Genomic DNA, 16,061 nt, shown 5'->3' with positions numbered 1-16,061 from the left:
ACTCACCAATCACACCCTGGACACATGCCGCACACTCACCAATCACACCCTGGACGCACGCAGCACACTCACCAATCACACCCTGGACACACGCAGCACACTCACCAATCACACCCTGGACACACGCAGCACACTCACCAATCACACCCTGGACACATGCCGCACACTCACCAATCACACCCTGGACGCACGCAGCACACTCACCAATCACACCCTGGACACACGCAGCACACTCACCAATCACACCCTGGACACACGCAGCACACTCACCAATCACACCCTGGACACACGCAGCACACTCACCAATCACACTCTGGACACACGCTGCACACCCACCAATCACACCCTGGACACACTCTGCACATTAAAAAATCACACCCTGGATACACGCCGCTCACTCACCAATCACATCCTGGAAACACTCTGCACATTAACCAATGACACCCTGGACACACGCTGCACACTCACCAATCACACCCTGGACACACTCTACACATTAACCAATTACACCCTGGACACACGCTGCACACTCACCAATCACGCCCTGGACACATTGTCGCTTCTCACACCAAGCACTGGACAGTGCAATCCATTGTTCGGGTCTGTGTGCAGTCTCCCATCGCATCCTTAATACCAGAAAGCCCCGATAATGATGCCACACCAGTCTCATGGCTTCTTATACTGCTTACAGCGATATCGCGCCCCTACAGCACATCTTATTATGGCAGGGCGTCTTCCTGGCATCCTTAGCGCCGTGGCTCAGGTAATATAATCTCCCCATTCTTTCATTATTCTATTGCTTATTCCTCTATTTTTTACACATCTACAAAGAAAAAGCCATGATTACCAATATTTTTTTAATTGCTTTTATTTTGTCTTCGGGAGTTTCTAAAATCTGGCCATGATTCCTTCAATCCAGGACACGTAGTTACACACCTTGGTATATACACCGGGATATCCGGGCTGGGCACAGCCATATCCCCAGGACACCACTCCTTGCAGCTTTCCATTGCAAACCACAGGACCCCCAGAGTCACCCTAGAAAAACGGGAGACATTGGAAAGCAGTCAATAGTCATGTAAAGAGTGGTCGTCTCTGTTATGGAGGGATGACAGTGGTGCTACCGAGCTGGTGACCATATGTAGTGTACAGATTGTGTCGTGGGGTACAAATTCCTGCCATAGTAATTGTATGGTGAAGCCTGAACATCTGCCAGTAACTATCACAGAGGTATAGACAGAAGTGACCAAAGGATGTATAATATTTCTAGAAATCAATTTCTGCAGAAACATTTCTTCTAAAGGTGCTCAGATGTTGAGAGTTCAAAGTATGTTAGGTTCCATGTAATTACTCTAGTTCAACTTATACCTGACAAGAGTCTTTTCCACCTTCTATATATCCCAAGCAGACCATGTTCCTTGTGATTTCCCCCGGATAAGCGTCATGGCACAGCTGATCAGCCAAAATTGGAGCAGACAGGCATTGAAGGACATCCGGATAATTGACTATGAAAAAAATAAGGGAAAGAAAGGTTGACACATTTCCCTCTTAGTATTAACAGTAATATCACATTATTCTGTAGTAATCCTGTGTTATACTCCAGAGCTGCACTCACTATTCTGCTGGTGGAGTCACTGTGTACATACATTACATTACTGATCCTGAGTTACATCCTGTATTATACCCCAGAGCTGCACTCACTATTCTGCTGGTGCAGTCACTGTGTACATACATTACATTACTGATCCTGAGTTACATCCTGTATTATACTCCAGAGCTGCACTCACTATTCTGCTGGTGCAGTCACTGTGTACATACATTACATTACTGATCCTGAGTTACATCCTGTATTATACCCCAGAGCTGCACTCACTATTCTGCTGGTGCAGTCACTGTGTACATACATTACATTACTGATCCTGAGTTACATCCTGTATTATACTCCAGAGCTGCACTCACTATTCTGCTGGTGCAGTCACTGTGTACATACATTACATTACTGATCCTGAGTTACATCCTGTATTATACCCCAGAGCTGCACTCACTATTCTGCTGGTGCAGTCACTGTGTACATACATTACATTACTGATCCTGAGTTACATCCTGTATTATACTCCAGAGCTGCACTCACTATTCTGCTGGTGCAGTCACTGTGTACATACATTACATTACTGATCCTGAGTTACATCCTGTATTATACTGGAGAGCTGCACTCACTATTCTGCTGGTGCAGTCACTGTGTACATACATTACATTACTGATCCTGAGTTACATCCTGTATTATACCCTAGAGCTGCACTCACTATTCTGCTGGTGCAGTCACTGTGTACATACATTACATTACTGATCCTGAGTTACCTCCTGTATTATACCCCAGAGCTGCACTCACTATTCTGCTGGTACAGTCACTGTGTACATACATTACATTACTGATCCTGAGTTACATCCTGTATTATACTCCAGAGCTGCACTCACTATTCTGCTGGTGCAGTCACTGTGTACATACATTACATTACTGATCCTGAGTTACATCCTGTATTATACTCCAGAGCTGCACTCACTATTCTGCTGGTGCAGTCACTGTGTACATACATTACATTACTGATCCTGAGTTACATCCTGTATTATACTCGAGAGCTGCACTCACTATTCTGCTGGTGCAGTCACTGTGTACATACATTACATTACTGATCCTGAGTTACATCCTGTATTATACTCCAGAGCTGCACTCACTATTCTGCTGGTGCAGTCACTGTGTACATACATTACATTACTGATCCTGAGTTACATCCTGTATTATACCCCAGAGCTGCACTCACTATTCTGCTGGTGCAGTCACTGTGTACATACATTACATTACTGATCCTGAGTTACATCCTGTATTATACCCCAGAGCTGCACTCACTATTCTGCTGGTGCAGTCACTGTGTACATACATTACTGATCCTGAGTTACATCCTGTATTATACCCCAGAGCTGCACTCACTATTCTGCTGGTGCAGTCGCTGTGTACATACATTACATTACTGACCCTGAGTTACATCCTGTATTATACTCCAGAGCTGCACTCACTATTCTGCTAATTGCTAAATAGTATGAATCTTAACAGATGCATTCCAGCTTAGCAGGTATTCATTCCATGTGTGACGTTATATTTTTACAGCCGGTGACTGCATTATGTCTCTTGGGAAGATGAAGCTCCCTGAATGCAGATCATGACACAAGGTAATTTTTCAGAGAAGTTTCATTTGGTGTGAACTCAATGTGCAACTAAACAAATTATCACAGCGAATCCTGTATGTGACTCTTTGTTGTCTTGCTTGGCCAGTATAATGCGCACTGACAGCTACGTTTTCAGGTCGACTAGCAACTATTTTGTCTTCCTGTCCCAGTGTCCATCACTATGGATAGTAATATAAATATATACAGAAAGCCAAGTGTGAACAGATGACAATTACGTGTCACCATATTGCCCCTGCCTGATGGTTATGGCTTGTATGAGATTTTTCAGAATAGGATGCGTCTATAATATTATATTAAAATGGAAATTCTCCAACTTGTCAGAAATCCAGAACATAAAAATAACTTGTGATATTCTCAAACAATAGATGACACAATATGGCGCGGTCACACTGTGCGAAACAGCGACTGAGCAAATACTCCAGGACCATTCATCCTTCTGAGGTACGGCTAGTGTTCTTGCTTTTCTCACCTCCATTGCTCAGAGTGTTCCCCCACCCTGAGATGAGACACCTGGTCCCGGGCGGGTCACAATGAGTCGGTAGACTGACGGTCTTTACTCCGGTGTTTAGCCTTGCCGGCTTTTGCAGCCGGATTAACATGATATCATTGTCGAGAACAGATGGGTCATACTGTGGATGTGGAATGACTTTAGAAGATGCGATGAATTGCTCGGCCCCTTCTAATTCTTTAATGTTATGTTCTCCAAGACGAACTTGCATGTGCCTAAAACATAAAAATGGAACTTATCGCATAAGTGAAGAATCTAAAATCCCTGATGACCTTATCCATGTCTCAATGATTATCCATGTAGCTATGACATGCTGTGTATACTACTACACCACTATCATTGGGGTTTACCAATGAACAAACTGGACCTTCTCGTAGTCATATAGATCTTCACTATGGATCACCAAGGTTACAAAAGGCATGACACATGGTGGTCAACTAATCACCTGGGCAGCCTTATTCCCAGAAAGAATGGTCAATTTGACCTTCAACTCATCCACATCTGTTGGCAGCAGATTCATCTCTGTACTGTTCAGCCGTTCAACAGTGATATATATTTATTCAGGAACAAAGGTAACACAGCTTACAACTGGTATTTCTTATAGCTTAGTATCTTAACAAAGTGAAAGTAAAATGTTCTCCAGCTCCACACACAGTGAGCAGGAACTTCCTTTTTTAACTATGCATTATTGGCAATATAACACTATTGCTGAAGATCGAAACAACAGTAGTAATTAGTAGTTGTTGAAATATATACAATAATAAGCATTATTCCAAAAGCAACATCTCCTTCACTAAATGCCACCCCACTGGTCAGTCTTCAATCAGCTACTGTTTGCCTATTCCTTAAATTTGTTCTCAAATCTCAACCAATGATGATTTTATCTCTATCTCCCACAATTGTATCTCGAACAGCAGTCAAAATGAAATCCAAATCATAAAATAGAAATGATGAGCCCAATGCCAGTCTGCTAGTCATTTCGCTAAAGCACATACAAATATGTATACTTGGAGTTCCTTACTTTTGATAGCAGTGAGCAGCAGAGACCACCCACAAAGTACTAACCAGGGACCCTCCACAGAAATGATATCCGACATTCAGAGACACCTGGTAAGGCGCAGAACCTTCTGGACAATTGTAACCTCCGACAATCTTATCATCATCCTCAATGGGCGCAGCAGCTGATGAAATGCAATAAATATGAGCATGAAAAACTAAAAACATAAAAATATACAGACAATATCACAATGCTGGAGAAATATGAAACTTAACAAAAAAAACAAAAACATTTTGAGCTGTTAATGTGTTCTTAAGCAAAGTGTAGTCTGTAGTGTATGGCAACCAGTGCAACGGCTGGCACAGGGTGGAGGCATCAGTGTATCGGTTGGAAAGGAATATGATCCTGGCTGCTGCATCCAGGACGGAATGGAGAGGAGAGAGTTTAGTAAGAGAGAGACCCATCAATATAGAGTTGCAATAGTCCAGATGAGAATGGTTAAAGGCTACACTAAGAGGTTTGCAGAGTCAAAGGTAAGAAAAGGTCGAATTCTAGAGATATTTTTGAGGTGTAGATTACATGAGCGAGTGATCAGATGTACGGAGTGAAGGAAAGATCTGAAGCAAATTTGACCCCAAGAAAGCAGGCATGTTGCTGAGGAGTAATGGTAGAACCACATACGGAAATAGTAATATTGAGCATACTGTAGGTATGTTAGTAAAGGGAGGAAACACGAGAGGTCAGTTTATGACAGGTTCAGTTTTAGATAGAGGGAGGACATTATATCAGAGACAGTGGACAGACAATCCCTGGGATTCTGTAGTAATGCAAGTGTGATGTCAGGAGACAATGTGTATAATAGGGTGTCATCTCCATAGAGATGGTAACGGAAACCAAAGCTACTGATGGTTTCTCAAAAAGTAGCATATAAGGAGAAGAGGAGGGGGCCTAGGACTGAGTTCTGAGGAGTCCTGAAAGTAAGGGGAAGAGAAACCAGCAAAAGATGCAGTGAAGGAGCTGTCAGAGAAGTTGGAGGAGAACCAGAAGATAGCATTATCCTTGAGGCCGATAGAGTGGAGCATAGTGAGGATATCACGGTGCCATACTAAAGGAGTATTCTGGTGTTTACGGGACATGTAGTACCTACCTCTTGGAACCTCACTGATCACCATATCTGATATTCCTCCATTTTAGTAGACCGGTGGTCAACAATGGGCACTGCCTCCCTATTCAAAGTTTCCGAATCTATGGGAATGACTATAGCACTCAGCTGTATAATTTAGTCCCACAGACTGTAAATGGGTTGCCAGCTAATACACATGACCTCCAATCCATTCTAACAAAAGACACAAGACCCCAGTAAATGAAGGGTCACCATCAGTTAGACCCCCACTGATTTATCAAAAGTCACCTATCTTGTACTAGCACTCATTTTAGAAAGAAATAACTCATATGAAAATACAGTTCTAAGCCTATGAACACATCTTTAAGCAATACTGACAAAATGTGTTCCAAAACCCACAAAACTGTATTACCATAATTACAAAAAACCTCTTCTTTACTAACAATTAGCCACGTATTAAAAAAATAAGACACAACGAGAATTGATGAAAACTGATGGGCAAGGAACATGCAAGGACATTATTAGTTGTATGGATGAGGGCACAATGCCCAGAAAATGCAAAGGAACATTACAAACAAACACCACAAAAATGTGGAAAGAAATGTGTCCTTCAGTCTTCCGCTTCCACCAATGTCTCCATATTTTTTTTTTTACTATTTAATAATGGAGAAAGCAATCACATTCCATTATGAAATGAAAAGTAAAAAGTCGTCAAAAAGTAATCTTGTACGTACCAGCAAGTCCCAGGACGAGAAGGAGAAGTTTCATGGTGATATCGTAAAGTCTTTCTTGGTCTGATCTCAACATTATAAACCATTTATTAGACTGAAGGTTATCTGTATCGCCAGAACACATGTCTGTTCACATGGCTATTCAGGCCAAATTCCCAAAGGAAAATTAATAATGGCTTCTCATTTGTTATCTCCAATATGTCAACAGGATCAAGGACAAGTTTGCGACATTAATAGAGAATATGGTCTACTCGAAATCAGCTATATGGACGTGAGGACTTTCAACTGCAATCCTCACTAAATGTAGAGCTGGTTGGGAATATGTTCTCATCCAGAGCTTCCACACATGGTCATATGATGGACATAATATCCAGACCCCCATAGTTCTGCTGAAGTAGATGTAGATGACCATGAGATACCATCAAGAATCTTTAGAACATATGGTAGTATATAATATAAACGGGAAGTGCAGCATCTAGATGGCATCCAGGGTCTGGGTGGCCCACTAAAGTACCTATAGGTTCTTGTAAAGTACTGAAGAAATAAAGGACCCCAAATGTCTAGCAGAATATAACCCTGATTTGGAGACAATCATTTGTTAGGAACAGTTTTTATGTATTATCTTTTCATTAGGATTTAGTAAAGGTTTTTCTCTCTTTTTTCTATAAAAGCAAAATCATCTGACTGATACAGTGATCTTGTGCCACCAAAACATCTCTGAATCATCAAGGCCTGGACTACATAAGCCCCCTGAAGGAGTCCTGTGGTATGTGCTCCAAGACATTAGCAGTAGATCCTGTAGGTTGTGGGGTGCAACCTCCATTGATCAGCCTTGTTTGTTCATATCATCCCACCAATGAGCAGATCGAGATCTTGGAACTTGCAAACAAGCCATCATGTTGATCTCTTTGTCATGTTCATTTCTGACTGATCATTATCCACTCAAAGAGGCGCTGCCATTAGGGAATCTCATGCTGCCAAGTATACGGGTATCAAACAATGGTTAGGTAAGTGGTGTAAAACAAAGGCTCTGTTCTCATTTGTCTTGGTCAATTCTGTTAATTTGCTCTACTATAAGAACACAGGAATGAAATTTGTGACAGTGCCAGATTCTTCACATGATGGTCATCCACAAGTGCCTTATAGACCCAACTAAACTATATCCTCTCCAACATAGCAGTAAACAGCATGAACAATTGTCTAGAGGACTGACAAGGTAATTGATTGACCTTTCCTCCGGTGATATATATATATAGGCAAATGCATGTCACACATACTGTACATGTATTTTTGCTAGGAAATTGTGGACAGTCTCTCTGGCTGTCAGACATATTGGAGGCATGTACCAATGGTGAGTATGCTGAGGAAGAGCCTGGGATTGGTGTGCATGGTGACAGGTTGAAAGTAGGGATGAGCAAATGTGCTCGGTGACAATCGGATATCACTCGAGTATCTTGGTGCTTGGCATTAGCCGGTGATCGAATTTGAAACTCGAATCCCCGCCATGCATGTTTGGCACCTGCTACCCAGCCAATAAGTTTGCAGAGATAGCCTGCCAGTCACTGTAATGCCATTGCCATCTTGATGGCATAACTGTGATTGTCTGGCCATATTACATCAATAAGGGGAATAAAAGGACAGGTGTCACTACACTTGGTAGACTGTCTGCACTGATTAGAAACATTTCACCTTCATGTTAAATGGTGCAAGTTTCTTTCAGCAGTACAGGAGTTAATCTGCTCAGTTGAGAGCTCCTGGAATTGTCCCTGCATTAAGGGTATGTGTCCACGTGCCGTTTTACATCTGGAATAGCAGTGGATTGAACGCTGCCTGGAGCCACAGGGTTCAATCCGCAGCGTCCAGATGTTACAGCATAGTGGAGAGGATTTTATGAAATCCCGTCTCCACGATGCGTGGTAACACGCACCCGGCGGCCCTGCGATTACGGACATGTGGCACATCTTTTTAGATCGCAGCATGTCCGTTTACCTTGCGGTGACGCTGCACCGCCGCAAGGTAAATCACAGGGCTCTATGTGTGGGGGGCGATGGTGCCGGATGTGTGCAATGAAAACATCCAGCATCAGTGCGTGTCCAGAAGGGGGCGGAGCTTTGGGCGCCCAAACCGCCAGCCATCCTGAAAGTGGACATGCAGCGCCCCAGAGTTCTGGTCGTTGCAGTACTGTGGCTTCGCCGCTAAGGGGAGCCATGGTACGTTCGATGGCACCGAAGGAGTTCCTCCAATCAGGTATCACAGACACCAATATGTTTCACAGCTGGGCCTCCGGGGGGAGCTAAGGGTGCTATTCATTAGGCCACTCCCCACCATAGTGGGTAAAACTGGGGGTCAGGCAGAAAGTTAGAGAGAACGCTGACGGGATTGAACGGAGCAACACCCTGTGGCAGGGGGTGTTGTGAAGGGAGAGACTGTAGGGTCTCTGCCAGGGGTGGGATCCTGGCAGAGGCTTGGCATTGAAAGAACGTAACGGGTCCGCGCAGGCTCCTGGAAGCGGCGGGACTCAAGGAAAGGACTAGAAGCGAGACAGATTGTGCTGAGTGAGAAACGAGATCAAGCAGAAGGAGAATACCAGCAGGGGTTTTGTTGAAAGAGGCAGCACGCTGCTGAGGCGCAATACCGGTGGCCGGAACGCCGAGGGAGTGGATTAGAATACAGCTTCAAGCCATACTCCAAACAGCGGCAGGACAGTCGGTCTCAGGCGGGCTGTCTACCACATATCACCTATGAAGTCTTGGGGGGCAATTGCGGGAGAGGGGCGACTCTAGGGTCCCGGAAGAACTCCAGGCCTACCTGACAAACGGGTGCCATTCCAACCTGAATACAGGGAAGGGGTGGATTACAGAGGAACATCAAATCGAGTTGTGAGGGAACTTAAGAAACAGACACAACCGTTGTGGGGTTACTTTCCGTAAGCACAGCAGGGAAGGACTACAACACATAGCGCTAGAAGGAAGGCACAGATTTCCACCTGAGAGGAGAACTCTGGAGGTGCCATTGGACCGGCCGGACTTGCGTAGCCTGGTGAACCGTGTTCTGGACTGAGGACTCAGAGATCTCCAGTAAAGAGGTAAAGAGACTGCAACCTGGTGTCCTCGTTATTTACCGCGACTTACACCCCACAACTGCACCGCTCCATCGTTATCATTACTACCATCTATTACACCGGACGTCCCCCACTGACGGACAGGGCCACGGACCGGGTCTAGCCACCGTGACAACCCCGAGACTGAGACCCAGAGGCCCGGCTCCGGGTATCCCCTCGGCCCTGCGGCGGTGTGGGGGCGCGCCGCAGACACATACCCTAAGGCTCAGCTGTTCACTGTTAGACACTTCCATCTAATATATAAAGCTGAATGTGTGTATGTGTGTGTGTGTATGTATGTCCGGGATTGGCATCTGAACCGTCGCAGCTACAGCCACAAAATTTTGCACAGTCACACGTCTGGACCCCGAGAGCGTCATAGGCTATGTTGTGAGGTGAAATTTTAACCCCGCGCTTTCCAATTCACCAAACAATTTTGCCCCTATCTACATAATGGGGAAAAAATGAAAGGAAAAGTGTTGGAGGCAAATTAACAGCTGCCAGATGTGAACAAGGGGGACTTAAAGAGTGAGAGCGATGGCACCAAAGAGTATATACCGTACAGTTGCTAAGGTGGGGCCCCGACATGGGATAATCACCACACCACCACGGGGATATGAACACACACACAAAATGCGCCACACACTACCACGTGCTCGAACACATATACCACCCTCAGCGCACATTTCACCACACATACACCAACCTCGCCACATAACAGTTGAAACACAAAAGTTGCCGCTCAAAACTCGCCACGCGCAAAACTCTCCACATGCAAAACTCGCTACACGTGCAAAACTCACCTCATGGAAAACTCGCCACACGCAAAACTTGCACACGCGGAAAAATTGCCACATGCACAAAAGTTGCAACACATGCAAAAGTTGCCTCACACAAAACTTGCACATACTCAAAAGGCACCACACATAAAACTCGCCACGCGCAAAACTCGCCATGCGCAAAACTTGCTGCACACAACTTGCTACACTAACCTGTCACATGCAACTCGACACACAAAAAGTTGCTACACGCATGTCGCCACACAAAACTCATCTCACAAAAGTCGCTACATGCATGTCGCCACACGCAACTCAACACACACAACTTGACACACGAAACTCGCCCTAAAACACACACAAGTCTGGTATTATCCTTCAAAAATTAAAATATGATTAATAAGCAGACAAACTACAAGAGCAACAAATGCACCATATAGGAATCCGGCAGCTGTCAGTCACATGACCAGTCTATTATGTGTATGTGTGAGCTAATATATACTGCCAGAGGGTGGGCTTACTGTTGGCTGGGGATTTATCAGGCTGCCAATTTAGCTTACAAATACTGAGGTAAAAATACTGACCAAATAACGTGTGAACGAGGGCTAATACAGGAGGAGATGACATACAGATATATACTATATACAGGAGGAGATGACACACAGGTATATACTATATACAGGGGAGATGACACACAGGTATATAATATATACAGGAGATGACATACAGGTATATACTATATACAGGAGGAGATGACACACAGGTATATACTATTTACAGGGGAGATGACACACAGGTATATACTATATGCAGGAGGAGATGACACACAGATATATACTATATACAGGAGAGATGACACACAGGTATATACTATATATAGGAGGAGATGACACACAGATATATACTATATACAGGAGAGATGACACACAGATATATACTATATAGAGGAGGAGATGACATACAGGTACATACGACATACAGCAGGAGATGACATACAGGTATATACTATATACAGGAGCAGATTACCTACAGGTATATAGTATATACAGGAGGAGATGACATACAGGTATATGCTATGTCTAGGAGGAGATGACATACAGGTATATACTATATACAGGAGGAGATGACACACAGATATATACTATATATAGGTGAGATGACACACAGGTATATACTATATACAGGAAGAGATTACATACAGGTATATACTACATATAGGAGGAGATGACATACAGGTATATAATATATACAGGGGAGATGACACACAGCAGGTATATACTATATACAGGGGAGATGACATACAGGTATATACTATATACAGGAGATGACATACAGGTGTATACTATATATAAGGGAGATGACAAACATGTATATACTGAGGTGAAAATGAGAGGTGTGAGGTGAAAATGAAAAGGTGTGAGTGCAAAATGAGAGGAGTGAGGGAAAATAGTGGAGTGATCGGAAAATGACAGATGTGAGGTCGAAATGACAAGTGTTAGGGGGGAATGAGAGGAGTGAGGGTGAAAATAAGAGGAGTGAGGGGGAAAATGAGAGATGTGAGGGGGAAAATGAAAGATGTGATGGGGAAAATGAGAGGCGTGATGGGAAAATAAGAGAAGTGAGGTGCTATAACTAACCACAGATATTTACTATGCCCAGGCAACGCCGGGCTCTTCAGCTAGCTTAGATTTACAATCTCCATGCTTTTCTCATGGTCAACTTTATGTGGCCTGTTCAAGAGTTGGAACAGCCAAAAATCTGTTTGTCTTGTCTGCACCTGAAGGAAAAACTAAGAATGTCGTTTATCAAAAGGCTCTCGAATAAGTAGTAGAAGATTACTTCACATTACTTGGCCAATTTAGTTAAATCTGTGTGGAATATCTCTGGTGTTAAAATATATGTTGTAAAATGCTTCTATTAGCTTAGTTTTTGCCTTTTAATAATTACATTTCTATCTATTTGTTTTGTGTTTTTTTTGTGCAGAATAAATTTTTGTTAACACATTCTATTTTGCTATCAGCAGTTATTACCCCAGGCGAAGCCGGGTAGTACAGCTAGTCTCCTATATAATCTGAGCCCTGGCTAGCACTCATTGCCAGAACAAGCTTATGCTGAATGGCTGGAGGTTGTTGCTGTTGTTTGTTATTGGTGAAGGGGTTTGGTGGATTTATCTGTGACTGTTGCTAGGTTTTAAGTGTGTGATAATTCCCTTTCTTCTCCTACTTTGGATTTACCCCATCCTCCACTTCCCAGTGCATTCCACTGTTATCTGTGTGAGTATATTTGTATGTTTGGTATTTTCCATTTACCGTGTTCATATTACCTTGTTAGTCTGGTTGGTGTATTATGATACACTACTACTTCCCTCTTCCCTGGGTGGAGGAAGGGTACAGACTGAGGGTGGGTTCAGGAGCTAAGGCAAGGTACTTGGCCCCGGCAACTTCACTATCATAAGTAGTCCGGGGAACAGGGCAATCTAGGGTGCCCCCAGTGGTAGGGACAGGGAAGGAGCCCCTGGTCCCAGGACATCCGACAAGAGCCGTGACACCTGTACTTTGCTGTTTGTATCAGATACATTCTGCATTTAGCATAGGGACAGTTTCAGGAGCAGAGCGAGTGGTAGAATAAAGGCTCAATATAGTGAAAAACTTAACTATATTGTCATCCATAGGGTATTATATGCTCTGTGGTACATTCCGGTGGTATATAACACTCCCAAAAAGCATTGAAATTTTTTTCTTTATTCAATTACTCATCCATACAGTGTTATGCGCTCTGTGGTACATTTCAGTGGTATGTAACACTTTCAAAAAAGTTGGTAATTTAATTTTTCTTATTTCAACATCACACTATTGCATGTGTTTTTTATAATTTTGGTGTATATCATTTTTTCACCTGCACTGTGGAAAAATTAATGGACACTAATAATTTGCAGTTTTATAATGTCAATCTAGTATTTGCTACATCGCTTGCTATATGTAACACCCAATTGTTAAGTGAATTAAGAACATCCATGTTATACCTTGTAAAAGAATATATAAATGACTGCATGTTATTTGACCATTAGTCAGGACTCAGAGTAAGACTGCCTAGTGCAGTCGAAACGCATCGACTGGGTCATGTCGACCATGTAAATTTTTATTTTGTATGCACTATATTTTCTTTTGAAAAGTAAAAAGAAAAACAATATACAGTCCTGTTGAGTCAGACTCCAATTTTTTCTATTTTCCTTGAAGTGGGCATGGATGCTTGACATTTGTGCAGTTCTCCAAGACGTTAAGGACTCCAGAAAGATGGTTAGCCGCTATGACATCATCATCGATGCAATGATACCGCTTATTTGCCTACTTAAACAGTCACTACTCGCAATTAAACATGAAGCATTGCATGCAGACCAGGAGGAGATGAGGGATCACATGAGACGTGGAGATTAGGGTTGAGCGACTTTTATTTTTATAGGATCGGGTTGGGTTTCACGAAACCCGACTTTCTCAAAAGTCGGGTCGAGTGAAATCGGCCGATCCTATAAAAAAGTCGGAGTCGGGGTCGGCCGAAACGCGAAACCCAATGCAGTGCAATGGGATACTATGGTTCCCAGGGTCTGAAGGAGAGGAAACTCTCCTTCAGGCCCTGGGATCCATATTTAAGTGTAAAATAAAGAATTAAAATAAAAAATATTGATATACTCACCCTCTGACGCGCCCTGGTAGTAATTGGCATCTTCCGTTCCTAAGAATGGCGCTTGAAAGACCTTTCGATGACGTCACGGCTTGTGATTGGTCGCTGAGCGGTCACGTGGGCCGCCGCGACCAATCACAAGCCGTGACATCATCGAAAGGTCCTTCACGCGCTCATTCTTAAGAAGGAAGGCTGCCGGAAAGAAGCCGAGGGTGAGTATATTCCTATTAGGTATATACTCACCCTCGGACGCACCCTGCTTCTTTCCGGCAGCTTTCCTTCTTAAGAATCAGCGCGTGAAGGACCTTTTGATGACGTCACGGCTTGTGATTGGTCGCCCACGTGACCGCTCAGCGACCAATCACAAGCCGTGACGTAATTCTCATGGCCTAAATTCCTAGAATGAGGAATTTAGGACCTGAGAATTACGTCACGGCTTGTTGTGATTGGTCGCTCAGCGGTCACGTGGGCCGCCGCGACCAATTACAAGCCGTGACGTCATCGAAAGGTCTTTCAAGCGCCATTCTTAGGAACGGAAGATGCCGGTTACCAGCGGCGATGTCCAGGCTGCGTCGGAGAGGTGAGTATATCAATATTTTTTATTTTAATTCTTTATTTTACACTTAAATGTGGATTCCGATACCGAGTTCCGATATCGCAAACATATCGGAACTCGGTATCGGAATTCCGATACCAGATTCAGAAGATCGCCGACCTCATGGCCGACCCCACACAGGGGTCGGGTCGGGTTTCATGAAACCCGACTTTGCCAAAAGTCGGCGACTTCTGAAAATGGCCGACCCGTTTCGCTCAACCCTAGTGGAGATACTACACAGCCCACCCTCATCTCATCTGCTCAGTGTGGATTGGGTAACAATGAGGACGTGGAGGCTGAGGAAGAGGAACAGGAGCTTCCTGATAGGGCAACAGAGGCTAGTACTCATGCATGCTTCATACCATTTCTCTTTCTTGGGTGGGCTGAGAAAGGGAATGAGGATGAAGAGATGGAGGAGGAGGTAGAGAAGATGGAGAGTAGTCATCATGGTGGGGACAGGGAAGTGTTGGCTAAAGAGACCTTGGCACATATGGTCAACTTTATATACCGCTGCCTTTCCCGTATCCCTCATGTTACATTAATCTTGGCCATAAAAGAATACTAGTTGTTCGCCCTGCTAGAACCTTGCATCTCTCCTTCCTGAGATGGCGAGATCTTCTAAAATGGTGTTCTAGAAGAAGGCCATTGTGAAAAATATGTTGGAAAATACGCATAGGTCAATGTTAGCAGCAGGGAGCAAGCTTTTTTGTCAAACCAAGGAGGAGAGGTGAGGGAGACCCACATCAGGTACAGCAGAGGCAGGAGTACCCTGTCAAAGGCCTGGGCCCATTTTATGACACCCTCTCAGTGTCCTGTCCCTGATGACTGGTTATTTTTGACAAGGAGGGAAATGTTTTTAAAGATGGTCAAGCAATACCTGGCCAACAAAATCAGCACACTCCTTAATTCTTCTGCAACCTTGAACTTCAGCTATTGGGTCTCAAAGCTGGTGCCTGGCATGAGCTGCCCTCTATGCCTTGGAGGTGTTGTGCTACCCTGTCACTAATGTCTTGTCTGAATGGGTTTTTAGTGCTGCAGGTGGGGGGTCAAAACAAACAGACGCTTTCGCCTGTCAACAGAAAGTGCTGATAGGTTAACTCTGATAAAAATGATCAAAGATTGGACTATTCCCAACTTTTCCACACCACCAGATTACAGCAGCGCATAAAGTGTTTTTAATCTTAAATATTTAAATGAGGCCCACTAGTTGTCACCTTCAAGGGTCTATGGATGACTGGATGGCCATACTTATAATTTTTTCCTGGCTTTGCACTTTGTTCTGAGCCTTTATGGGTATAGGAGCACATAAC

General features: G+C 43.8%; 1 protein-coding gene across 2 annotated transcripts; it reads right to left on the bottom strand.

Moving 5' to 3' along the window:
* Window positions 1-870: 870 nt before the first annotated feature.
* Window positions 871-6,648, bottom strand: LOC143769501 (trypsin-like). Of its 2 annotated transcripts, XM_077258128.1 has the most exons (5): window positions 6,606-6,648; window positions 4,773-4,932; window positions 3,713-3,966; window positions 1,369-1,505; window positions 871-1,038 (listed from the first exon to the last, which is right to left on the bottom strand). In XM_077258128.1, exons 1-5 carry the CDS (start codon window positions 6,637-6,639, stop codon window positions 889-891), a joined length of 735 nt encoding a protein of 244 aa, XP_077114243.1. In that variant the 5' UTR covers window positions 6,640-6,648; the 3' UTR covers window positions 871-888. The 2 variants fall into 2 exon arrangements, with proteins under 2 accessions (XP_077114243.1, XP_077114242.1); XM_077258127.1 differs by lacking the exon at window positions 6,606-6,648 and having other exon boundaries at window positions 4,773-5,087.
* Window positions 6,649-16,061: the final 9,413 nt, after the last annotated feature.

This window comes from Ranitomeya variabilis, chromosome 4 (assembly GCF_051348905.1).
Source record: "Ranitomeya variabilis isolate aRanVar5 chromosome 4, aRanVar5.hap1, whole genome shotgun sequence".
Lineage (NCBI taxonomy): Eukaryota > Metazoa > Chordata > Amphibia > Anura > Dendrobatidae > Ranitomeya > Ranitomeya variabilis.
Note: the sequence above shows the minus strand (reverse complement) of the source record. Positions and strands in the feature narration are given on the sequence as shown.

Coding starts and splice junctions, on each gene's coding strand:
- LOC143769501 (XM_077258127.1), bottom strand. CDS start 4,975: ATGTTTTTAGTTTTTCATGCTCATATTTATTGCATTTCATCAGCTGCT. Junction 3,967..4,772: donor GCTGCTCACTGCTATCAAAA/GTAAGGAACTCC, acceptor TTTATGTTTTAG/GCACATGCAAGTTCGTCTTG. Junction 1,039..1,368: donor GTGGAAAAGACTCTTGTCAG/GTATAAGTTGAA, acceptor CCGTTTTTCTAG/GGTGACTCTGGGGGTCCTGT.